Source organism: Centruroides sculpturatus, unplaced genomic scaffold (assembly GCF_000671375.1).
Source record: "Centruroides sculpturatus isolate CEXI.00-Female unplaced genomic scaffold, Cexi_2.0 scaffold649, whole genome shotgun sequence".
In the NCBI taxonomy this organism is placed as follows: domain Eukaryota; kingdom Metazoa; phylum Arthropoda; class Arachnida; order Scorpiones; family Buthidae; genus Centruroides; species Centruroides sculpturatus.
This window is the reverse complement of record NW_019385064.1, coordinates 120719-148629: the sequence shown is the minus strand read 5'-3', so window position 1 is coordinate 148629 and position 27911 is coordinate 120719. Positions and strand designations below refer to the sequence as shown.

The 27911-nt window shown below is 31.2% G+C and overlaps 3 protein-coding genes across 4 annotated transcripts in view; 1 reads left to right on the top strand and 2 right to left on the bottom strand.

The window, feature by feature from the left end:
* The window catches only part of LOC111634152 (WD repeat-containing protein 37-like), a 40717-nt gene extending 37184 nt beyond the window's left edge, over nt 1-3533 (bottom strand). The window contains exons 1-2 of the mRNA XM_023378861.1: nt 3337-3533; nt 724-794 (exon numbers count right to left, since the gene is read on the bottom strand). Of these exons, the coding sequence (XP_023234629.1) occupies nt 724-794; nt 3337-3482 (217 nt within the window). The 5' untranslated portion in view covers nt 3483-3533. The remainder of the gene's footprint in view (nt 1-723; nt 795-3336) is intronic.
* Nucleotides 3534-9202: 5669 nt separating this feature from the next.
* The window catches only part of LOC111634151 (WD repeat-containing protein 37-like), a 27649-nt gene continuing 8940 nt past the window's right edge, over nt 9203-27911 (bottom strand). For both annotated transcript variants that reach the window (XM_023378859.1, XM_023378860.1), the window contains exons 2-5: nt 14023-14219; nt 11413-11483; nt 9729-9863; nt 9203-9423 (exon numbers count right to left, since the gene is read on the bottom strand). In XM_023378859.1, coding sequence (XP_023234627.1) covers nt 9218-9423; nt 9729-9863; nt 11413-11483; nt 14023-14168 — 558 coding nt within the window. In that variant the 5' untranslated portion in view covers nt 14169-14219 and the 3' untranslated portion in view covers nt 9203-9217. The remainder of the gene's footprint in view (nt 9424-9728; nt 9864-11412; nt 11484-14022; nt 14220-27911) is intronic.
* Nucleotides 17341-18585, top strand: LOC111634140. The gene has a single exon (XM_023378848.1). It carries the CDS (start codon nt 17341-17343, stop codon nt 18583-18585), a length of 1245 nt encoding a protein of 414 aa, XP_023234616.1.

The window sequence follows — 27911 nt, the reverse complement described above, 5'->3', positions numbered from 1 at the left end:
GTTATTGTTACATTATGTTATGTAAGTTAAGTTTTAGTATCATTTCCCTTCTCCCTCTCTTCCGCCACCAGTTTACACCTCCACCGTAGTCTATCCTCAAAGGTAAAATGCAAATAAAATTACATTATTTTTATCAATTATTATTCTATTATGGTTATTTATACATTTACAACTACAAAACGCATTTTTCAGTGTTTTCCTTACTATAGTTATTTTTTTTAAAATGTACTACTTAGCTTTAATTTGAGCGTGTTTTTCGCGTTGGAATGAATTATTTGGTTTTACATGTAATCGTATGGGGAAAAATGATTCACCTTATGACATTTTCATGATACGATATCAGTTTTCGAAACAAATTAATTTCATATCCTGAGGTACCACTGTATTTATTAATTATACAGATGTTTTGAATGTCTTTGTCCCCCATTTTTATTTTTCTAAAAATTAAGCAATATATTAAAGTTCTATGGATGAAAATGGAAAACAAATTACTATTGTTTGCATTAAATGTTAGCACATAAGTTGTATCATTGTTCTTTGAATCAGTTTGATTAATATTCAGGATTTTTAAAAGCTTATTTTCAGATTTAGCGCCTACTAATTTGCCTATTTTTGTCTGCCTATTTATATGATTTTTAATGCCTAAATGTTCTAACTTGTTAATTATAAATGAACTAGTTTGTTATAAAATACAAAATCAAAACTTCAGATTTATCAACTTACAAGTAAGATTTTCTGCATATAATACCTCGAACTCCTTTTCGATTTGGCTAAATAGTTCGTACAGACGCCCCCTGAAAAGTAAAAATCCATGTTAAAAAAAATATGTAAATAAGATAGAACAAAACAGAAATATACTATTTTTGTGCATCATAAATTTTTTGTATTATTTTTGCCTCTCCCCATTTGGGACACTCAGGGCTCATTTGCAAATTGAACCAATGCTGTTACATACTTCTCCTTTCTTTTAGGTGTCATATGTTCTTTTCATTCTAGTACTTAATAATCTGTGGAGTCTATATATGCTAAACAAGTTTTAAATCTTCTATCCACTAATGATATTGTATAGAACCTGGAAGCTTTTATAGGTTCAATTTATCTTTACCATTAGTTAGCAGTTTAAATATAGTAAAACAAAAAGAGCCTATACATGTTGCCCTATTATATTTAAACTGCTAACTAAGAGTAAAGATACATTGAACCTAAAAAAGTTCCCAGGGTCTATAGAATATCATCAGTGGACAGAAGATTTAAAACTTGTTTAGCATATATAAACTCCACAGATAGATTATTAAGTACCAGAATTAAACAACATACATACAAGACCTAAAAAAGGAGCACTGGCCCAATTTGCAAGTGAATCTTGGGTGTCCCAAATGGGGAGAAAAAAATAACACTTAAGAATTTATGATGCACAAAAACTCAAAACAGCAGAGGTCATTGAAATTTTTAAGCAGGTGCAAAAAGAGGAGTGGATTAATAATAAAGGCATACTAAATCTGCCAGAAGCTTGATAAGTATTGATAGCCTTAGATTGAATGTTGTAATCTTTAATTTTTAGAAATGTTTTAAAAAATTTTTTAAATTCTTATTTTAATTTATATAATGTCATTGAAGTGTAGAATGCTCTGTGCATTTCAAATGTTTTAGTTCATTTGAATTTATATATGTTACGAATTGTGAGAATTTTGCTAGATAGCACTCATTTTGAAAGCAGTTTGATTTTAAAAAGAATTTGGAATGTTGGAGTTTTGGAACATTTGAAGTTTGCCATTTTTCTGTTTTGTAAATGTTTTGTTAAAAATAAAATGTTCATTGTGCCTTTTTTCAACAAAGTGAAAAAGTTTGTTGATAAAAAATTCCTTTTATTGAATGTACAAACTCATTTAAAAATATAAAAATTTTTTTGTAACCTAAAACGAGCCACTAAAGCAGCTGAAAACATTTGTTTTCTTTTGTTCATCTAATGTTCATTAAATATCAGTGTTGGAAGTAGTATGTGAAGCATCTGGGTGTGTTTAAAGAAAAATTGACATAAAGATAGGCATCTGTTGTAGGATTTAGTCTCAGGTGCAAGAAGCTTTGTAAGTACAGAGCATCAAAAATCCAGATTAATTGGGCTGGATCTCATCTGAATTTTCAAATATATGTGCAAGTATTTTAATTACTGTAAACTCCAAATGTATTGTAAATCAAGTTTAGCTGTTTTAAGTTTAAACAGTATTAACATTCTTAAAACAGCGTCGGTATTTTTCCTTTGTTCAAACACAATATAGTGCAACACTCACCACTTGGCATTTTTCATCATCAACTGAATAAAAGTAAATGATGAAAAATGCAAAGTGGTCGAGTGATTGCACTATATCGTGTTTGAACAAAGGATTAAACCAGTATTTTAAAAGGAATATAGGAATATTTTAAAAAACTCAAAATATAATTTACAGAATTACTATATTCAAACAAAGAGTACACTAATTATAATTTAAAAATTGGACAAATTCTAAGTGAATATTAGAATATCAAGAATGCAAGGCTGAAAAAACAAAGTTCCTGTTGAAAGGGGTTAAATTAATAGCTATTTTTTGTTGTCTGAATCTGGATTTTCAATGCTTCACTATAATTTGTTATGAAGTACAGCAGAAATGCATTGAGTTTTGAAACATTATGAATATAAGCATTTTATTAATAAAACACTGCCAAACTGGCAAATAATATTTGAACTATATGGATAATCAAATATAAACATTTGTAAGCTTGATAGTTATATTAAGCTGAATGATTGCAGAATTAGATTGAGCTATATTACTGCTACTATTAATAATTAAATGCTAAGTAATTTGGCTTAGAGGTAGGTGTTAGGTGCCGTCTCTTATTGAATTTAATAATTATAATTAAATTCATATTAATTATATTTTTAAGTTTTTCAAAGCATTTCAAATAATTTAATTAGAAAATTTTTCATTGTGTTTTAAAATGCTATTGTATTGAGTAGAATAAGGAATTTTAAGAAATAAGAAAAAAAACTTCATTCTAAAATACTAACAACAGTTATTGGAGGTAACAGTCATAATGAACAATTATATCAAACATTGCAAAGCCCGGTATGTATATAGAAACATAAATAAATGATCGCCTTAAAATAATCGGGCTATAAGAAATGGTACCTAATGTCTACCTCTAGTAGCAAATTACTTAGCATTAAATTAACAAAGTTATAGCCTGATTATTTAAAGCAATCATTTGGTTGTTTTTATACATAACGAACAAGTTTGCTTGGTCCTTCCTGCTTGTTAAAACCAAGTTTAACTGTACTTATTTTGTTGGACAATGACTTACCGAAAAGCAAGAGGAAGTGAAGCATCGCCATCATCAGTTTTGTTATAATGTAATTGAAGATCTGCATCACCATGACTCAGGACTCTTGATACATTCTTTTTTCTTTTACCTTTGGGAGGTTTGCCACTAGAACTATCTTGCGGCATATTTTGGATTTTAAAAATCTGCTTCTAATGAATCATTTGGAAAACTATACGCTANCCTGGTAATGGGACTGGGAATGTGAAGGCCAAGTAACGTGGTTTGGGCAAACTCGTGAGTACACGTAGCATTGAACATTATATTAACATGCGATTAGTCATCGTTTCTTTGCTTACTAGATATTTCGTAGCAAAATAGAACTGACAATGAGTTATCTTGAACTACACTTAAGTAAATTTCCAAGAAAATGACTAAAGGCCCTAAACTTTGCGACACCCCAATCATGGCGCAGTGGCACCCTAAGGTGCCGCGACACCTCGGTTGAAAAACACTGGGTTAACCAACTGTTCTAGTCGGCAAATTTCAAATGTCCGCTAGTGATGTGGCACTACAATATTTGTCTATGTCTTGGCTACTTTAATATTATTTTTGTTAAATTTGTGCGTGTTTTAGCTGGCAACATGGCTCGACCATTGAAGGAAAGCCAGTATTTAAAGGAGACTTAATTTTCTAATTATGAATGGTTGTTTGTTTTGTGAGCAATAAAATAATTTAAAAATAATTTTTAACGATACAATAGCAATGATTCTTATTAAAAAAAAAATTTTGTTGGGCTTAACATCGATGAAAATTCAACGCGAAGTTGGTTAATAGCGATATACAGTACTAATATACTAATTACATGGGATATACTATCAATAATATACTATATTATAATAATGTATTTTTTTTCCGTTATCCGACCAACCTGAGTCCCCAATTGAGTCGGATAATCGATGCTCTGCTGTATTTTTGCATATTAAAGAATTCTAACAGTTCTAGAATATTTTTTACAAAAAGAAGAAATAGAAGGTTATGAAAAAGTTTACAGAATTTAGTACAATTTTCTACAATGTTCCACAATGGCTGCTTAATATAATTTTATCTGCATTGTTAAAAAATTATTTCTAAATTTTTGCAACACATGGCATAAATTATTTTTTTTCTGATTACATTTTGTATGCTCAGCAGTTTTGCAATTCAACAAAACTTCTACCACATTCAAGGTAGAATAAATGAACCAATACAAATCCAAGAAAAATAGAATAATCACTGAAATAATATACCTACTGTCCTTACTTCCTCAGCCGTTAACTTACAAATATAATCAAACACCAAACACTTGCTGAACTTACTATTAATTTAATACTCAAACGCTTTCAACCTATTTCTTATAGGCCATCCTCAGGAAATTAATGTAAAGATTTTTTTAAATGTTTAAAAATTTTTTAAATTTAAAGTGTGTTCGAAAAGCTTTGTGTTCGATTGTAGAACAGTAATTTCCTGAGGATGGCCTATTAGAAATAGTCTGAAAGCATTTGAGTATTAAATTAATAGTAAGCTCAGCAAATGTTTGATGTTTGATTATACAGTAGAACCCCTATTAAAACGGGTTCATATAGTTCGGATTCCTATATGACAGCGAAAAAATTGCGACAGTATTTGTACAAACACGCTAAAAGAAACTCATATAACACGGTAAAACGTCATCGCCGACTTGTGTCGTGACAGGATTGGCTGAATCTAGACCAATAGCGGATATTGTATAAATTGTTGAGTTTAAATGAGCAGCGGACCTACTAAAAACCATTTATTATTTAACGTCCATAAAAATTATATTTATATTAATGATGTCTCCAAAGTTCAGTGAGTTTTTCACAAAAAAAAATAATTTATCAGGAAGCACGCGAGTGCCATTCGATGACAAGCTCCACGATGAAAACAAGCTTAAGCAATGGTGTAGTCGAACGGTGCACACTTGGTACATAATCCTACAAATTTTTTAAAAGACAGTTCATGGACTATCATAGAAAAATACATACAGTAAGTTTTTTAGAATTGATTTTTATAACGTTAATCATGTTCTACATTTGTATTTTTTAGAACTTATTTAGATAATTTTTTAAAATTTTTGTAGATTTTTAAAAGTTTTATTGAGTATAATTGTTAGATCTAATATAGAGTAAAATTTATTACAGCAAGACATAAATAAAAATAATTTAGTGCGCTCAAGATAAAAGTGCTAAAGGGATGTATAAATAAAACTGTGTACTCAAATGGTATTGTAATACTAAAATATTTATTGTTATGTTAAATATTTACTTGCTGAAAAAGTTTATGTAAACTTTTGTATTTTATAGTACTGAAGAGGGACCTTTTTTAGAAAAGGACCGAAATGCATCTATAGTAATAGAATAAAGTGAAATCATTGGCTAAAGCTGTGTGATAGTCTACCGCCAATATTAAAATTTACATTTTAAGTGCGGATTTACAAAGACTTTACAATATATATNTATGTAATTGTGATGTTTCTTGTTTCCTGTAGAAAAACTCTCGCAGTGATTGTATCTGTTTGTAATGAAGGTTTATAATGTCAATCAGGCCATGTCCGCCATCTTTACATGGAAAGATTAATCTTTCTATAGCGAATTTAGGGTGATGTTGTTTATGCTTAGTAAGTGTTGTTCTTATTTTCCTTTGGAGTTGCTCGAGATCTGTGTGAGTCCAATGTATAACTCCAAATGAGTATGTGAGTACTGGGATGGCATATGTGTTTATTGCTTTAACTGTGTGTTTTGCATTTAGCTGTGTTTTGAGTATAGCGTTTAACCTACTTTGGTATTCTTTAATTAATCTTTGCTTTATTTGTGTATGTTCTGTTAGTTTTGCCTGTTGAAATCCTAAATACTTGTAGAACTCTCCCTCTTCAATGGATTCAATAACATCTCCATTTTCAAGTGCAAAATCTTCTTTCTTCAGGATTCCTTTTTTATGTGAAGTGTTTTGCATTTGTCTAAGCCAAACTAGATTTGTATATCCTTGGTGTATGAATGTGTGATTTGTAGGAGCTGCTAAAGTTGTTTTTGTGTGTGGATGCATAAAGTTTTATGTCGTCCATGTACATGAGATGTGCGCATCTCGTAAATCAAGCACCTGTTGGATGTTAAAGCCCTTTCTTAGAAGTAGAGAATTAGCCAGCATTACTGCCTCAAAGGTTGGCACTGAGGGATATAAAGATACTACATCCAGCTTGTAAAAGGTGTAGGTGTCTGGCCGTAGTGTACCAATACTTGAAGTGATGGTGGATTTAGCAATTACAGAAGAGGGAGTAACATATGGAGAATTTGGAACTAATGAGCAAAGGAATTTAGCAAGCGCTTTTTCTAAATAATAGGTTGGATGAGACCGTTTGTTTACTAGCGGACGTAACGGCCAGTTTGTCTTATGGGTTTTTGGTTGAAAGAACAACCTAGGACACACAACATTAGAGGGGGGGGATCGAGCGACCCAGTTAGGGTTGAGGAAACACCTGGTAAGGCGATGATTCTTCTTGCCTTTCTTAATACCGTCGGAGTAGGGTCCTCACTCATTTCCGAGGAATGCTACTGTGTTAAAAATTCATTGGCCTCAACTTCGTCACCGAGTGTAATTACTTCCATTTCAACATGAGATGTGACAGCGTAAACTGTGTTGTTTTTTCATGTCTGATATTGTAGCCATAATGCGTGTTGTTAACATGTTGGATAATGGGTTCAGGGCTAGGCAGAACCAGAGAGGACTCAAGGAATCTCCTTGAATTATTATTATTATTATAGAAATAATTATTTAAAAAAGTCAATACAGTCGACCCCCCTATAACACTGTTGATTATTCCATTTTATATAAATTTCATGTTGTACGAGTCACTTAGATTTTACAAATACGTATGCCGGGCTGTGAACGGCTCATGTATTTGTAAAATCTAATTGACTCGTACAACATGGAATTCATATAAAACGGAATAATTAACAGTGTTATAGAGGGGTCGACTGTATTATCATTATCTTAATGTAATATATACTTTATTACATGAAATGAATCTGTTGATTGTTTTATCTAGTTACAATATTGAGAAATATAAAAAATTATCTACCAGGCAAACTTGACAAGTTTTTCAATTGTTGGCTAATTGCAAGTACCTGTCAGATTTTTTAAAAAATAATTAAATGATGTGAGAAAGTTGTATATTTTTTAGGTGTAGTATTAATAAACCCTAATTTTTAATCTGAAATTGTGTAAACATGGATAGATGATAATAAAATTTTTAACTTATTTTTAAGTAATTTGATCGAAAATATTAAAAAAAAATACACACATCAAATTTCAAATAGCCATTTGAAGTTTTAATTACACTGCTGATTTCAATTTGTTACTATAATAAAGTTAAAAAGTGACCTGTTTAAAAATAAGATCTGTACTATGCTCCAGCAAAAAGTAAAGAAAAAGGAGCTAATTCTATACTCTGCCATTTGTCCTTTCTTTTAATATGCATAAATAATATGTATAATCCACCTTTTCATTGTTCTATAGGACTTCTTACCAGTTCTTTCCCTAAATTTTAGTTAATAATAAGACCCATTCAATTCTTCAATCTACTTCTTTATTTCCCAGAATGTAAATCTTTTATTTTTTGGACAACTATCCTTGATCAGAAGGTGGGTTACACATGTTATTTAGTGTATTAAAAAAGGTGCTAAGATTTTATTTGTAAAACAGAAGTGAATCTAATTTCTAATTGCTTCTACCTGTAAAATTTTTCTTTAACTTTTCTAGAAAGTTTTTTACTTAAGATTTTACAAGTACTTTAGTAAAATCTTATTTCTTAAATTTTTTAATTGATTTTTAACAAAAAACCTCTGTGATAAAAGGAAACAATTATTTTTACTTTAAAAAATTAATATTTCTTGAAATATTCAATAAAGCAATTTTTTTTTCTGAATCTTTACTTTGGAAGTAAAAATTTCAAAGGATCACTGTTAGGACCAACAAATTTTTGGCAAGTGATCATGTAATGTCAGCTCTTTAAATGAATTATGCTGTTAAATTAAAAATTATATAAATTTTATACATTAATCCATTTGTTACAATACACTATTAGTAAATTTATACATTAAAATCAATATTTTACATTTCAATAGTCTATATCTTTGCAATATATTACAAAAATTTTTCTTGTCTGCATTGTTCTTGCATGTGACAAACCAACATAGTTAAATTCAATGCAATTTTATGTTGAGATTAATACTACACACAAATTATTTGAAAGAGGAATAAAATTTGTAAAACCAAATTTGAAATATAATCAACAAAAGTTTTAAGACATATACAAACATTGGCTGCAAAAGTGTGACAATCTTGAAAAATCATTATGCGCACTGCAGTGGATTATCCAGCCTATTCATCTGACTCCCTCAAAATTTCTGGCTTTTTCAAAAAATAAAAACTACCATAAAAGAATAAAGATTTTTGTATGTTTCTGATATCTAGCATCATATAACAAAGGAACTTATGAGTATTCCAGAAACAGAATTATAGGTATTTTTCCAGCAATGGCAACAGCATATAACCAAATACATAACTTTGGAAGGGTTCTTTGAAGATGACAACAATTGCTAATTCACATGTACACACACATTTTCTACAGGTGCATTCTAAGAATTAAATTGTTATAGCTTGTATAATATACTGTATAAAATTTGTGTATTTGTAATTGTTAACTTATCCCTGCTTCATGGATTGTATTTTTGGTGTAATTCATGATGCAAGGATAAGTCAAATACATGTCATATCTATATACACCTATACTTTTTTTCTTCTTTAGAAGAAAAAGTAAAGGATTTGACAGTAGTTTTTGTATTAGCTGGTTCACAGAAAATTAATATTAAGTATTCCTGTTACCTGCTGATGCTGTGGCTATTACTGGTAAACCACAACGTGCTGTACTGACTTCCCATACACCATCTCTATGTCCAAGATATTCAGACACTTGGTGACAGCTAATTGTTGGAGCTTTGAAAGTGGATACAATTCGACTAGTGGAAGCTTTCAACCTGTAAGTGCTTTTGATCTTTTGAGATAATTGGCTTGCTGTAAAATGTTTAAAAATTTGAATTAATAACATTGCAACTTGTTTCAACATTCTAAAAAGTTATCTTAAAATTTACTGTTAAAGTAGTTTAAAATAGAATGAGAGAATGTCAACTGTCAAACATGCATAAATATTATTTCCAGAACAAAAAATTTTTTATTCTGTGTAATGCTCTGACTATATTTAATATCTAATATAATATAAGCATGCAATTAATAAAAAAATCTTAAATTTTAATTTTTGAATTTTTCAATTTTTAATTATAAATTATTACTTATGTTATTTAACACAAAATGTTAGGTACCTGTCAAGGATTCTCTCTTTCCTTTAGTTTTACCACTCGTGGGTTCTCCGCTATCCACATAATCGATGGGGCGTTCTGACGAAAGATTTGTTTCTCTTTCCAATTGTTCATTCAATGAATCAATCTTTTCTTTCACTAGAATTTAAGCCCATAATATATTACATCAACTCTAAATAGATATTCTCACTTTTTTATGTAATTTATAATATAGATATTAAAAGCTTGATCCTTATGTAAAATCAATTCTATAGAACAAATAGGAATTTTATTTTGTAAACAGAATTTAGTAAGATTGTTTTGTATTATTGTGACTTTCAAAAGTTCAAAAAGTAATTCAGGAAAGTTTGAACGTTATTTATTACTAAAGCTAGGAGATAAGATAATTTCTTTTCTACAGATTAATTTAGAAAAAGAGCTTATAGTTTATCATAACAACATTGTAATGCAAAAATGACATTAAAATACATACATAAAATATATACAGATGCCCCAGCATATGAAATTTTCAGGATACAACATGAAATTCAAACATATTTTTGTTCCACGATACGAACAAAAACTCACCATACAACATTACATTAGTTTGCAGCACCATTTTTTATTCACTTATGTTCATCGGTCTCAGTCCGTGTGTTTGCTTCGTCGTGGAAGGATCTCGCTTGATAAAGGAAATCTTGCGGTATTATCAGAAAGTGACTGATTTTATTGAAAAGAAACATCCCAAAAAGGTTCACACTGGCCATATTGCTGCTCGGAGTAATGACATTTGCCTAAGTCATTTTAGAAACATTTTAAAAAGTAGGCAAAGCCAAACCTCTTTGGATAGATATTTTACCAAGTGACCTCTATCCAGTGAAAGTGCTGGTGGAAGTGAAGGAAAGAAAGCAAAAAGCAGTGAATAAAAATTAAAACAAAAAAATATAAAACAACACTAATTTTTTAAAAATCTAAGTTATTTTTAAGTTATTGTTACATTATGTTATGTAAGTTAAGTTTTAGTATCATTTCCCTTCTCTGCCACCAGTTTACACCTCCACTGTCGTCTATCCTCAAAAGTAAAGTGCAAATAAAACTACATTTTTTTTTTTTTTTTATCAATTATTATTCTATTATGGTTATTTATACATTTACAACTACAAAACGCATTTTTCAGTGTTTTCCTTACTATAGTTATTTTTTTTAAAATGTACTACTTAGCTTTAATTTGAGCGTGTTTTTCGCGTTGGAATGAATTATTTGGTTTTACATGTAATCGTATGGGGAAAAATGATTCACCTTATGACATTTTCATGATACGATATCAGTTTTCGAAACAAATTAATTTCATATCCTGAGGTACCACTGTATTTATTAATTATACAGATGTTTTGAATGTCTTTGTCCCCCATTTTTATTTTTCTAAAAATTAAGCAATATATTAAAGTTCTATGGATGAAAATGGAAAACAAATTACTATTGTTTGCATTAAATGTTAGCACATAAGTTGTATCATTGTTCTTTGAATCAGTTTGATTAATATTCAGGATTTTTAAAAGCTTATTTTCAGATTTAGCGCCTACTAATTTGCCTATTTTTGTCTGCCTATTTATATGATTTTTAATGCCTAAATGTTCTAACTTGTTAATTATAAATGAACTAGTTTGTTATAAAATACAAAATCAAAACTTCAGATTTATCAACTTACAAGTAAGATTTTCTGCATATAATACCTCGAACTCCTTTTCGATTTGGCTAAATAGTTCGTACAGACGCCCCCTGAAAAGTAAAAATCCATGTTAAAAAAAATATGTAAATAAGATAGAACAAAACAGAAATATACTATTTTTGTGCATCATAAATTTTTTGTATTATTTTTGCCTCTCCCCATTTGGGACACTCAGGGCTCATTTGCAAATTGAACCAATGCTGTTACATACTTCTCCTTTCTTTTAGGTGTCATATGTTCTTTTCATTCTAGTACTTAATAATCTGTGGAGTCTATATATGCTAAACAAGTTTTAAATCTTCTATCCACTAATGATATTGTATAGAACCTGGAAGCTTTTATAGGTTCAATTTATCTTTACCATTAGTTAGCAGTTTAAATATAGTAAAACAAAAAGAGCCTATACATGTTGCCCTATTATATTTAAACTGCTAACTAAGAGTAAAGATACATTGAACCTAAAAAAGTTCCCAGGGTCTATAAAATATCATCAGTGGACAGAAGATTTAAAACTTGTTTAGCATATATAAACTCCACAGATAGATTATTAAGTACCAGAATTAAACAACATACATACAAGACCTAAAAAAGGAGCACTGGCCCAATTTGCAAGTGAATCTTGGGTGTCCCAAATGGGGAGAAAAAAATAACACTTAAGAATTTATGATGCACAAAAACTCAAAACAGCAGAGGTCATTGAAATTTTTAAGCAGGTGCAAAAAGAGGAGTGGATTAATAATAAAGGCATACTAAATCTGCCAGAAGCTTGATAAGTATTGATAGCCTTAGATTGAATGTTGTAATCTTTAATTTTTAGAAATGTTTTAAAAAATTTTTTAAATTCTTATTTTAATTTATATAATGTCATTGAAGTGTAGAATGCTCTGTGCATTTCAAATGTTTTAGTTCATTTGAATTTATATATGTTACGAATTGTGAGAATTTTGCTAGATAGCACTCATTTTGAAAGCAGTTTGATTTTAAAAAGAATTTGGAATGTTGGAGTTTTGGAACATTTGAAGTTTGTTATTGTTCTGTTTTGTAAATGTTTTGTTAAAAATAAAATGTTCATTGTGCCTTTTTTCAACAAAGTGAAAAAGTTTGTTGATAAAAAATTCCTTTTATTGAATGTACAAACTCATTTAAAAATATAAAAATTTTTTTGTAACCTAAAACGAGCCACTAAAGCAGCTGAAAACATTTGTTTTCTTTTGTTCATCTAATGTTCATTAAATATCAGTGTTGGAAGTAGTATGTGAAGCATCTGGGTGTGTTTAAAGAAAAATTGACATAAAGATAGGCATCTGTTGTAGGATTTAGTCTCAGGTGCAAGAAGCTTTGTAAGTACAGAGCATCAAAAATCCAGATTAATTGGGCTGGATCTCATCTGAATTTTCAAATATATGTGCAAGTATTTTAATTACTGTAAACTCCAAATGTATTGTAAATCAAGTTTAGCTGTTTTAAGTTTAAACAGTATTAACATTCTTAAAACAGCGTCGGTATTTTTCCTTTGTTCAAACACAATATAGTGCAACACTCACCACTTGGCATTTTTCATCAACTGAATAAAAGTAAATGATGAAAAATGCAAAGTGGTCGAGTGATTGCACTATATCGTGTTTGAACAAAGGATTAAACCAGTATTTTAAAAGGAATATAGGAATATTTTAAAAAACTCAAAATATAATTTACAGAATTACTATATTCAAACAAAGAGTACACTAATTATAATTTAAAAATTGGACAAATTCTAAGTGAATATTAGAATATCAAGAATGCAAGGCTGAAAAAACAAAGTTCCTGTTGAAAGGGGTTAAATTAATAGCTATTTTTTGTTGTCTGAATCTGGATTTTCAATGCTTCACTATAATTTGTTATGAAGTACAGCAGAAATGCATTGAGTTTTGAAACATTATGAATATAAGCATTTTATTAATAAAACACTGCCAAACTGGCAAATAATATTTGAACTATATGGATAATCAAATATAAACATTTGTAAGCTTGATAGTTATATTAAGCTGAATGATTGCAGAATTAGATTGAGCTATATTACTGCTACTATTAATAATTAAATGCTAAGTAATTTGGCTTAGAGGTAGGTGTTAGGTGCCGTCTCTTATTGAATTTAATAATTATAATTAAATTCATATTAATTATATTTTTAAGTTTTTCAAAGCATTTCAAATAATTTAATTAGAAAATTTTTCATTGTGTTTTAAAATGCTATTGTATTGAGTAGAATAAGGAATTTTAAGAAATAAGAAAAAAAACTTCATTCTAAAATACTAACAACAGTTATTGGAGGTAACAGTCATAATGAACAATTATATCAAACATTGCAAAGCCCGGTATGTATATAGAAACATAAATAAATGATCGCCTTAAAATAATCGGGCTATAAGAAATGGTACCTAATGTCTACCTCTAGTAGCAAATTACTTAGCATTAAATTAACAAAGTTATAGCCTGATTATTTAAAGCAATCATTTGGTTGTTTTTATACATAACGAACAAGTTTGCTTGGTCCTTCCTGCTTGTTAAAACCAAGTTTAACTGTACTTATTTTGTTGGACAATGACTTACCGAAAAGCAAGAGGAAGTGAAGCATCGCCATCATCAGTTTTGTTATAATGTAATTGAAGATCTGCATCACCATGACTCAGGACTCTTGATACATTCTTTTTTCTTTTACCTTTGGGAGGTTTGCCACTAGAACTATCTTGCGGCATATTTTGGATTTTAAAAATCTGCTTCTAATGAATCATTTGGAAAACTATACGCTAAAATATAAATAATATATATATATATATTTAATAGGGTAATAATATAATAATGGTAACAAAATTGGAATTTTAAATACATGTAATATACAAAACAAAATATTAATTCTAAAAAATGATTTTAGGGCATAATTAGATTAGATTTATTATTATTTCCTATTAAATTAACTTAATTTTATTGAATAGAAATTTTATATTTCAAATTTTATTTTGATAAAATTACATATTATATTAGCTTATAATTAAACTAAAATAATGACAAGTTTTTCTAGTTATTAACTTTCTTATGGGCCATTGTAAGAATTGTGTTAGCCAGATTGAACAAAGAATCAAATGGTAGAGATTGAAAGAGGAGGAATTAAGGAAAGAGTTTAAGATAAAAGTGTTAAAAGAAATCCAGTTCCCGGATGATGTGCAAACATGGTGGTTGCTGAACAGTAATTGCATTTTGAAAGTTGGAAAAAGAGGTTTTGGGAAAAACTTCAGGGAAGGGATCACCAGAAGGAAAGGAACTTTGGTAGTGGAATGCTGAGATACAATCTGCAGTTAAACAAAAGAAAGAGGCAAAGAAAAGGAGGGATTTGATGGGAAAGCCTGTAGATAAAGAAACTTACCATTTGGCAAATAAAATGACTAAAAAGGCAGTGGCTATTGCGAAAGCAAAGGCTTTAGAAGAGAATTATAAAGTTTTTGAAAGGAAAAGTGGAGAAAGGCAGTTGATGAGAATTGCCAAAGCAAGAGATAAGGCATTGAAAAATTTTACCTGTATTAAACTGATTAATAATGATAAAGGAGTGGTATTACAAGGTTACAAAAGGGTCAAGGAAAGATGGAAAGTATATTTTAGGAATTTATTGAATGAAGAAAACCCCAGAACTTTATACACGAATGGAGAGGCAAACGAAGGAGTGGTGCAAGATATTCAGAGAAGTGGAAAGTGTGCTTAGGAAAATGAAGATGGGGAAAGCAGTAGGCACTGAATTTCAGTCGAGGCTTGGAGAGGTTTGGGCAAGGAGGGAATTGATAACCTCTGAGATCTTATGAAGAAACTCTGTCAGCAAAAGAAGATCCCAGATGAATGAAGGAAGAGCATTCTTGTACCGATCTTTAAAGGTAAAGGGGGTGTACAGAATTGTGAAAATTACAGAGGTATAAAGATATTGTCCCATACTACAAAGATTTGAGAGAAAATTGTAGAAAGAAGGATTAGGCAGGAATCTGAGATTGGAGAGGAACAGTTTGGCTTTTTGCCGGGAAGGAGTACGACTGATGCTATCTTTGCTCTAAAACAGCTGATGGAAAGGCACAGGGAAATGCAGGAAGATTTGCATATGGTGTTCATAGATCTAGAAAAGGTGTATGATAGTATACCAAGGAGAGAGATATGGAGATGTTTGAGGGAAAAGAATGTTCGAGAAAAATATGTTAGACTCATCAAGGAAATATACGAGGGAGCAGAGACCCAAGTTAAGAATAGTGTGGGTACTACAGAAGGGTTCTTTGTTAATGTTGGTTTGCATCAGGGATCAGCCCTTAGCCCTTATTTGTTTGACCTGATAATAGATGTGTTGGTGTGTGACGTGAATTTTGAGGCTCCGTGGAGTATGCTGTTTGCAAATGATATTGTGATGTGTGAACTTTCCCAAACCAAGACTGAGAAGAAACTGGAAGATTGACGGAAAGTTTTGGAAGAAAGGAGCATGAAGATTAGCAGAATTAAAACATCTTATATGACTCTGAATGGTAGAGATGAATATAATATTAAAATCCAAAATGTGCTGCTCCCTTTGGTTCCGAGTTTTAAATATTTTGGGACATTTGTCAAGATAGGAGGAGGATTGAACTTGGAGGTGCAGCATAGAATTCAATGTGGATGAATGAACTACGGAAAGCTGAGCAGTTTCTGATATGCGACAAGAAAGTTAGCTGCAATCTGAAACAAAAATTGTATAAATCAGTTGTTAGACCTGCAATGTTATATGGAGCTGAGACATGGGCAATAACAAGAGCCCAAGAAAGAAAGATGGAGGTGGCAGAGATAAGAATGTTGAGATGGGTGTGTGAAGTGTCAAGGAAGGATAGAATAAGTAATGATTTTATTAGAGGTTCTGTTAAGGTGGGCCTTGAGCAAAAAGATGCAAGAATGTAGGTTGAGGTGGTTTGGCCACGTAGAGCAAAGAAGTGACAATTATGTTGGAAAGAAGATCGGAAAACTGGTAGTAAAAGGAAAGAGGAAGACCAAAGATATGTTAGAAAGATAAGGTGGGTCTTCGACTTGAACCAAGAGAGAAGAAGAAGCCCTTGATAGGGAGAAATGGAAAAAATGTATTAGAGAAGGTCCCACATAAACATGGAAAAAGGCAAAGATAAAAAAAAAGAATGTTAAGTTTTTCTAGTTACTTATTAATTTAAAAATAAAACAATTTTAGTAGTTAAAATTAATGACAGAGAAAAATGATTGTTTTGTTTCTCTTGCATTCTGAGAATATAAACTATTCTAAAATGCTAATACAGTAAAGTCATGAAAACTGAACTTAATGTGGACTGAAACTAACAGGTTACTGAAAATGCAAAATAGTGATGATGCTAATCTAAATAACAGAATTTTAATAAAGATATTATATGTGAAATTCATGTATGTATTAACTATGTACCAGTAGTGACTATTTCTATTTGTAGTTAAATTTTAATTTAAAAAAATAATGGCTATTCAGTGGCTACTTTTGCATTAGTGACATTTGTGTTGAAGTGTTTTGCAGTAGCACCTTGGAAATAGAGTTATATCCTCTTGTTAATATGAGGAATTAATGCTATTATCAACCTAACCACAAAATTACCAATATACCAGCAAAATTCAATTTAAAAACGAACGTTTTCTACCGTCTTCACCGGTCATCCTCAGGTTCGATTCCAAGATTTCAAAAAAAAATCGAACATCGCAATTATGCGCATGTCCGATGCAGGGCCTTAATAAAACTATTCGTGGAAATGGTTTCCTGCTTCAAAAATCCGATGCTTTATATTATAGTGTAGACATATATGGTGCGCATCTATTATACGTCATAATACGCCCTCCACACCCATTAATTCTCACACCAGTATGAAGAATGATTGTTTAGATATGGCTACGCCAGCCAAATACTATCGAAAAGCTGTTGTGAAGTTATGCAGGACTTCTTCCAAGTTAGCCTTTCTGATTAAGTGCCGTTCATTGGGATTATTTCCTGCTTCAATTTATAGAATACGTTTGCCTCCTGACTGTTCTACGTTACTACCTGTGGTTAGGCGCATCTGTTTAAAAAAAGCGATAAGATATGCTAGGAGAAGAAGGTATGCATTAGTGAGCAACGTTATCCGATTAGAAAATTATTTTTATGAGAGGAATCCCGACATCCTGACCAGAGTTAATGCAAGTGTCGTCCCGTTAGCAGACTCTATTTCTAGGAGACTCCGCAAACAGCATCGTAAGAAAGTAGAATGGCTGTCGACGTTCCAGCGTCTGAAGGAAAACCGAATACAGGGTTCTCTTGTATGTTGGGATGGCATTCAACCTCCGCCCATGCTGGTTAACGTAGTAGGATTGGGCCCCGCGTTTGCTCCTTCCCTTCCGGTGGACTTAACTAAGGTTATACTGGATGTTGAGAGGATGGTGGAAGGTCTTGGCAACACGCGTAAAGAATACTTCCGATGGAAGGTTTTCTTCGATATCTATAACCACAAGGCACACGATGAACGATCATATGCGAGTGCCATACATAATTCTAGACGATGGATGAGTCGTAATGATGTGGTCGCTGTAAGGGCGGATAAATCCAAAAGCATTGTTCTTATGAAAAGGGATACGTATAGAAATGGCTTGTATGAATACATCAGCAACACTGAATGCACTAAGGCCCCCAGCGGATTTTTGGAAAGGACTCAAGCAAGGGTTGCACGTATGACCAACTCACCATTGGCTAGAGTACTAAAGATAACTAAGGCAACTATTTCGACACCCATTGCACCACGCTTATTTGCTTTCGTCAAACTCCATAAAGACGGTAAACAACTACGTCCGGTCGTCGACAAGTCGAGATCTCCGACTATACTTATAGAACACATGCTTAACTCCTTTGTAACAAGCACCATCGAGGAATATCCGTGTACTGTGTCCAATCCGGTACAGTTGATTCACAGATTGAATGCACTTGACAACTTAGATGGCGTATATTTCACTGTTTGTGATTTTGAATCCATGTTCCCATCCATCCGCATCGAGCCATGTTTTTGTGAGTTAAGGGATTTTCTCATTCGAAATATCAACGACTCTTCTGAACATCTATCTGACATCTTAGAGTTGNCATGGTTGGGTGTAATTTTCCTATAGTTCACACAGCAGTACCCTATGGCCCTGGGTTGCAGTTTGATTGGTTATCCTAATCTGGGTCACATTCCCAGATTGGGATAACCAACCAAATCAGTGACCCATCTTCCACTGACTATATCACCACACACAATTGATTTGAGGTGCTGCAGTGTCTGTGATTTCACAAATCAACTTTCCACATCAATGACACCTATAATTTCACCTTTCACAAAAAGTCTAAGCTCTGCACTGCATGGAATTGTAGCAGTTGTTGCATTGTGCTGAAATATTTATAACACTGGCAGACATGCAGTCTGGATACAGATCACCTGTAGTTTTGGAGAGGTGTCTAAATACTTTGTGGTAGTCACTGTATATATTGTCAGGATAAAAGCAAGTTATAAGTAAAACAAATCTCAACTTTGAGTTAGAGTTTTAAAGTAATGAGTTTAATATCTGATTTTCTCAAATTTTTCTCCCATACAATTGTTATCAAGCCTTCTCAAGAATCTGTCAAGAATCTCAAGAATCCTAAAATAATTACAATTATGCAATTATTCTATGAATAGTATGTACAGAATAGTTTAGAAGCCTTTCGAGGATGTTGTCAATGTGCCTCTTTCTGTCCCAATCAGAAGGTAGGTAACATACTATATCAATGAAGGAATTTGACACAAGGTTGATGGAGTGTTTGGCTTGAAACCATAGTGTTTCTTTTATCTTAATTGTCTGTATTCACATGGAATATAAAAGAAAATGAAGATCACAGACCTATCAAAAAAAGAGTACACAAAAAATAAGTTCAAGTTAAAGTACTGGCAATTTTAACTTAATAAGACTGTATTATACAGAAAACCCTGCATACTGTGCCAAGGACTTGTTGATAGCTTAGAGTTAACATGACTTCAGGTTAACACTTAGTGAGGTTTTACTATAAATAAAAACTGAACAGACAATTCAATTTAAATCTCATGTAATGTTCTCAGTAGAATTTTACTTGATTTTACAATGAAGTAAATTATTTACTAGTACATTTACAGTTGATAATCATATTACAGCAATCTGTAAATGAATGCTGTTGATATATTAAGATTTTCAACTGTATTTATATTTCATACTAATAATATAGAAAATATTTATAATTTTATCAGTAAGAACTTACAGTTTGTTCACTGCCCTGTGTTGTTGATACTGAAGCTCTCCAAACATGACTTGTTTGATCTCCAGAAGAAGTAATAACAAGATCCTGTGAAGGATGAAATCTAATTGAATTTACNGTTTGTCATACATAAATACTATATAATATTATAACATATATCTAATAGATATAATCAGGCAAGTAGTAGTATTTTTGTATATGGCTATTTTTTTCTAGAGTTTTTCTGGAATGTTGCATCTATGAAATATGGTATATTTTCTGAAAGCATTGCCATAATAGTCAGTGTTGTGGTGCTTTTGCCTTTATGTACTGTACATCATACTGATGTTCCTTGAGCCAGGTAGGATGATTTCAGATTGTGTATCTTATATACTTGTTGATTCTATTTTCTAGACATAGCGTAAAGGGTATTTTGTACACTCCTGGGACTGTGGTAGGATCTGTTGGGTCCTGTCATTATGCAATAAACTGTAGACCATACAATTGCATTTATAAGATTGTTGCTTGTTGCCCTGTCTAATAACTTTTTTAAAGGTGCAATATAGCAACTTGTTATATGTTACTGGTGTGTCATGAATGGAATGGGTTTATTATTTTTTTATGGAGAGTGTTTTATGCTTGTATCTATTAACTAAGATGTTGATGGTACTTTGTTTGTATCCATAAGTGGCTGCTATGTTTTTGATTCTGTTCAACTCTTTTATGGTGTCCCTTATGTCTGTGCAATGTGTGTATGCTCTTATGATAAGGGCATTAGAAGTTGCCATTTTGTATCTGAGAGGTCGTTTGAGCAGTAAGGGATGTATAATGAGTGTGTTGGTTTAACATATGCCTTTGTGAATATCTCCCAATTACTAGGATAATGTTCGGATCCAGGAAGTGTGCTTCGTTATTACTAAATTCGTTCAGAGCTATTTTTAATCCATACAGATGCTTCATCGACACAATCAATAGCAGTGTATATCTAGTTGTGTTCCATGTAATCAGTACATTGTCTGTGTAACACCTATATAATAAAATATTATTTTGCATTTAGGAATAACCATTTTCTCCATCTCCCTTAGCACTAGTTTACATAGTAAACCTGCCATGGAACTGCCATAGAAATGCCTCTGTTTTGAACATACATTTCCCCATCAAATTTGAACAAAGATGAATAGCATATTAATTGTGCTATCACTATCAATGTTTGGTTGTGGGTGGCCATTCTGTCTATGGTTCTATCTAATTCCTTTCGCAAACGATTATGACAAGATTCCAGTTTAATGGACGGGTAAAAACTTTGGAAATCTAGAACAGAAATGTATTCATCATTTAAGACAATGTGCTTTAGCTTTTCTGCTAACTGTGCCGGGCTACTGATGCTGAAACCTGTGTTTATTATTTGAGGTTTTAACAGCTTGTATATGCATTTTTTCTATAATAAGATTGTTATTGATGGCCATTTCTCAACCACAAGTCACAATTGTTAATCTAACTTGTGTATTTTAGCAAAACCAAAAAGTCTTGGTATAGCTGGTGAAAGCATTCTTATATGTTTAAGTAGTTTACTAGTTGCAACTGTGATATATTGATTACTTGTCTTTGTATGGAGGTTACTATTATACCATTTACTATCGTACAGTCTGTATTCCTTCATGTATGTGTTCCTCTTAACGATTACCATTGATTTAGACTTATCTGCTCTGGTGAGTACTACATCATTCTGTATTAACAATTTCCTCATGTTGTTGATGTTTGTCCATTTATGGTTGGATATGAGGTGATGACGACGTTGGTTTAAAATTTTCAAGGCTACTTCCCATCTGCAGGCTTATTTCACATGTTCATTGAGAGGATCTAGAATGCTTTCCACTTTAAGTATGACTATTTCGATATTAGTGGTTTCTCAGTGTATATGACAAACCAATCTTTGTTGCTTCAAGTAGGCATTTTGGGAGAATAAGTCCATCTCAACATATGATCTGATTCATTAAATGGTATAGTTCTTCATAGGTTGCCATTTACACAGCTATTTCAACTTTTTGACATACTTTTTTTCTAAGGTTTCCAATCTGGATGCTACTGCCACTGCTTTGGTGTTGGCTTGTTCGAGTGCAAATGGATCCTTCTGCACCAATTGATCCTCCAGGTTTATAGTCTTATGAAGTATAGTATACTTAGCTCTTCTGGTTTTTCTGTTTAATCTTCTCATATTTGTGTCCCTAAACCTTCCTATCATGAATACACAGTCTTTCGGAAGTTTAATGTTTCAAACCGACACAGGATACACTTTGTTGATTTTACATTCTTGGAAAAAAGATGGGGGGGTTGATTCTTACTAATTTCTTCACTAACTTGAAGTATTCTTTGGCTGGCAATGCCATTACTTTAATAATAAACTTCTTAACTGGAATAAATGTAAATTTATAAAAGTTCTAGCCTATTCCAGCAAAAAATTTTAATTTTTCTAATACAGTAAGACCCTGCTTAGTGCTGCCTCGCTTAATGCTGAATCGATATGATACAGTCTGCTCGAAGCCTGAAAAAAGCTCAAAATTTACGCTGATTTAAATTATCACTGCATTTTATTGATTCGTATATAATACAATAGTATTATGTATGAATCAATAAAATGCCGCAATAATTCACAAACAAACTAATCAGCAAAAGGTGACAAAAAGGTGTACTTTCTTTAAATCTATGTTTGTTTGGTGTAATTTTGGAAAAAATATAACATCATGGATGCCATAGAAAATATCAACTTCGCTTGGCAAGAATTAACTGATAAATGCATGAACAGAGCGTGGAAAAAGTTATGGCTGAAGGTATCCAAGAATTCTCAACGAGAAGAGCCTATCACTGTATCGTTAGGTTGACCAAACTCAACCTAATCGATATAGCAGGACTAGGAGATATAGACAAGCAGGATATTGAGGAGTTACAGGTTTCTGGTCACCTTACCCACAACGACCTTCAAGAACTGCAGAACATGGAATTCATGTGGTATAGGAAAATAGAGATTCTGAAAACAAAGAACCTTTTTGGGTTCTTTGTTTTCAGAATCTCTATTTTCCTATTTTTTAAAATTCTCTACAGATTTTCTTAGTAAAAGTTTGATAACAATAACCAAAATTGTTGATCAAATTGTAGCGAATGATCCAGATTTTGAAAGGAGCGCAAAAGCAAAATGAGGCATTATGGATGCGATCTTCTGCTACTGACATTTGCTTAAAGAAAGAAAAAAGCAACAAATGAAATTACATGACTTTATTGCATAAAACAAGAATTTCAGAAAAGTCAGGACCTTCAACACAAAAAATGAACTTTACATTTCTGTGTGCCTGTTTGTGTTATTTAACATATATTATTATACAAATTAATATAAAAATAACTTAAAATTAAAGTAAAATTTGTTTATTTTTGGTCGTGTGTTCCCCTATCCCTATTTACTCTATGTTAAAAAGACCTCATTTAATGCTGTTTCACTCAGCACTTTGTTGTCTAGGAATGCATCCCCCGCATTAAGCGGGGTCTTACTGTATTTTCTAATTTAAATTTTAAAAACTATTCTATTGCATGTTCAATCCTGATGATGGCTGCTTAGATAACTGAAAATGTTAGAATTAAAAATTTTTGCTGGAATAGACTGGAACACTTAAATTTATATTTATTCCAGTTAAGTTTGTTTATTCTACATATATATGAAAATGCCATTGGGCAAAAGATTTCCACCCCTCCAAATAACAGATAACCTGCAGATTAAAATATTATAACAAATAAAAAACAGCAACAGTGTAACTACCTAAAAAAAAAAATAATTCAAAATATATACAGTTANTCTACACTATTATGACGTATAATGGATGCGTGCCATATATGTCTACACTATAATATAAAGCATCAGATTTTTGAAGCAGGAAACCATTTCCACGAATAGTTTTATTAAGGCCCTGCATCGGACATGCGCATAATTGCGATGTTCGATTTTTTTTTGAAATCTTGGAATCGAACCTGAGGATGACCGGTGAAGACGGTAGAAAACGTTCGTTTTTAAATTGAATTTTGCTGGTATATTGGTAATTTTGTGGTTAGGTTCTTAATTCTCACACCAGTATGATGAATGATTGTTTAATGCTATTATCAGTGTCGACAGTAAAAAATGATAACACTAGGTCAAATAAGATGTTATATAGATAAAATTTAAGTTTATATTTTTGTAAATATTCATTTAAGTTTAGTTTAGTTTCTTCTCGCTACCCTTTGTTCTATTTTCTTCTAGAACTTTCTTACCTATTCCCTGCCCCTTGGGTGGAATGACCAGTTTCTAGAAGTATGAGGAACAAAGGTGGAAATGGGACCCAGAGGAAAAAGAAGTGACGTGGCAAGTCATTCTTAGGCCGGACTGCAGAGTGTACGGACGAGGCAAGAATACTAGGAGTTGCATTTGCAACAACCGGAGATTTCAGAATTAAGGAGAGAAAAGATTCTGTTTTAGGGTTATATTGACGACAGTGGAAGGAAGAATCCTAAGTATTGAAGAGGAAAAGAACTGGCCAGTTATAGGAGAAGGACGTGTGTTATCCCATCCAATGGTACGTATAAAGAAACAGGCCAAAAACAGGACAAAACCCCAGGTATCCTTAATTCTATCGTATATACCATTTCTTCTGTCCTCTTATTTCTCCTTTTCTGTCATTAGTGTTAAGTTAGTATTTAAGGCTAGTTTTAAGGTTTTGGGTTATACAGTAGACCCCTCTATAACGCGAGTTCCTATAACGTAGATTCCTATAACGCAGCGAAAAAATTGCGACAATATTTTTTGGCTAATTTTTTTTCTAAATGCTTTTGTAACTATCTCACTTTTCCTTTATTTCTATATTCAAATAACTTATTGCTGTTTCTCCTCCTTTCTCTATTTCTAACTTGAGATCTTTCTTATTCATGTATGTTTTCTCCAAAAACTCACTAATCCTATTACATTTCCAAACACTTAATCATCAACAAACTTGTTTATATACACAGTGTCCTCTTTAAACTTCTTCACCATGTCTCTTTCTATTGCATGAATCACAATCTCTCCTATGACACCTGACATTGATGAACCAATAGGTAAACCAACTTTCTGCTTAAAAAACTTTGTTGAAACAGTTATATTTTAAGTTTAAAGGAAAGTTTAATGTCTTGTCCATGATCTTCACCTAAGTTTGTTTCATTGAGACCCCTAGCATATAATTAAAAAGTTAGACCATAAAACTAAAGAACAGAACTAGCAAACCATGAGAATACCAACAATGAAAAAAAAAAAAAAAAAAAGACAGGTTGATTAGTTATACTCACTAGCAATAAAAAATTTGGTTTCTGCTAGTCAGAACATAATACTTCTTAAAACTTGGTCAGAGATATAGAGGTCACAATAGATTATCAATCCTGATGATGTGTAAATGGAACCATCAACAGTAATCAGTGAGAATCTACCAGAAGCTTGTATTAGCAATGAGATGTCATGGCTTAACAATCAGCTACTCTTCTAAAGATGGAGCCTAGTCTGAGACATTGACAAAGGAATGGATAAGGAGCTGAGCACAGTACAATATTCATCCCAGATAAGATTAACATGCAAGAAGTTTCAAGATATATCTTAAATAACTTAAATTCTGTTAAAAGGGAAAGACAGATGTAACACAAACCAGTGACAAAATATTCCTATAGTATGTCATATCAGATATTGACCAAGCATGTATGATTCATTATGGCATGTTTTCAGACAAGAGCATTGCTGTTCAGATCATGATTTGTGTCAGTGCTGAGTAATTGATGTTAATCTTTATTTTTATTGTGAAATAAATCCTATTCACAAATTACAATAAACATATCAAGTAAAGATTTTGCACAAACAAATATATATTGGAAAAATTTATGTAAATAGAGACAGTATTTGAAAAATATAAATATACTGTATACATCATTCTGCATTAACAAAATATCAACTGATAAATAACATTCCTCTTTGTTTTTCAATTATTTTGAGAGTTTGAACTGTTGTTGATCATCTATTGATTTGTTGTTTTCAAGATTCAAAATTGTAAAATTAAATTCTACAATTTTGCAAATTTTACTGGTATGCAAAAACAAAATGAGACACTAGTATATGGTAAAAACATTATCATCAAAAGTTTATTTTATCAATTCACTCATTTTGATTTTATTAATAATTTTGCAAACAAAATTTAAATGTTTAATCTTTACTCTATTTTTACAGAGAAACATTTTGTATTGTATTAAATTATTGTTAAGTGTTTGTATATGTATATGATAAACAACAGAAATATATTTATAGAGAAGAGCAACAGGATTGATTATGATGGGCACATGAATCTAATACCAATCAATTTTAGATGCTTCAAATAAACTCAATACCTGAAATTTTATCATCAAAGCTTGCAAACATCTTTACCATCTTGCAAAGTTTTGAATATTTTAAGAAATTTATTATTATTGGAGCTCCAACAAAAGCAAATTTTTAAGTTTGAGTTTTATTCATTAATTTTATATTAACAGAAAATTATCAAACCAAAAAAAATTAAAAATCAAATTTATAACATTATGAAAACACATACAAATATACCCAAAGTAATAAAAGGAATAAAATTATTTAATAATACTTATTTTACTCTTTGCCTACAAGCATTTTAAATTTAAAGCTATAATACTTATTTTTATATATTTTAAATTTTAAAATTGTAACTTTTAATTTTCTATATTTTAAGTTAAAAGTTGTAATTTTTAAATCTCTATTTTAAGATTGATAACACTGTACCAATGTGTGTGAGTGCAATTTGAAGTACTTCAAATCTTTATATTTAAATATGCTCAATTGCTTAACATTGTTCTGTTCAGTATTTGTTATGATATATCTGTTGATGTTTGTTAGAAATACACAAAAATGTTTGTATAATTATAATTTTATTCCTTTTACTGGTTTTGGTATATTTTTATGTATTTTCATTCTACACAACCAGGTTTTGAAGAAGGAAATGTTTTATAATATTAATACATTTTTCATTATTACAGTAGAACCCATTTATCAAAATTATAAAACACAATTCCTGTCTCAGAAGTATGAAAAATAGACTTACAGAAAACTTATAAATGCAAAAAATCAAAGAACTCTTTAAATACCTTCTTGTCTAAGTATAACATTGCAGCTTGCAAGAATAGACTTGCTTTATATGAATTAGCATATGATGCTCATTGTTATGTATTCTATGGGAATGTTCTTTGAGTTTACTTAATATCTTGTTGAATCTTTTCTAATCTTTTAAGATTTTTAATTACAAAAAATTGTTACTTTCCTATTGAATAAAAATGTGCTTCTCAAAGCAGTCAACACGTTAATAAATTTATCATTTATAACCTAATGAGTTATTATTTAGTCAACACCTACAGCTACCTGTAGGTGTTGACTAAATAACTGTCTGCATAACCTGATGCAGGCCCCTGAATGTTGCTGAAAATGTTTGTTTTTTAAACAGTGAATGCTGGAAATCAAGAGAAAAAAGTAAATTTTTGTGTTTATAAGATGATTTTTTTTTTTTTAAATTAAATCCTAAAGCTGGAATTTACAGCTACTATTGTTTCACTGAGTTTCAGTCATCTTCAATATTTTATGAAAATGACTTCTAAAAGAATGTTGAAGAGCAGTTACGATGGAGAGAAATTAGAAATATAAAATAAAATATATACAGTAGACCCCCCTATAACACAGGTTCCTATAATTACGATTCCTATAAGATGGTGAAAAAATTGCGACGGTATCCGTACAAACGTGATAAAAAAACTCCTATAATTCGGTAAAACGTCATCAGGCAGCTGAACTACTTTCCGCCATCCAGCGCCACGCTACGGAGAATTTAGGCAGGTGAATTGAGTTTACTATCGTCTGTACACTATTATATATAAATTAGGTACTGTACATATAATTATATATAAATTAGGTACTGCATATATAATTATATATTAATTTAATTTATTGTAACTTTATTATAATTATATATATGCTTTCTGCCGCCTGGCAACACGCTACGGAGATTTTAGGCTAGTAAGTTGAGTTTATTATCGTCTGTACAGTATGTAAATTAGGTACCGTAAGTCTAATACAGCACTAATTTTATACATTTCTTGTGAAAGAAACACTTCTTATTCAACG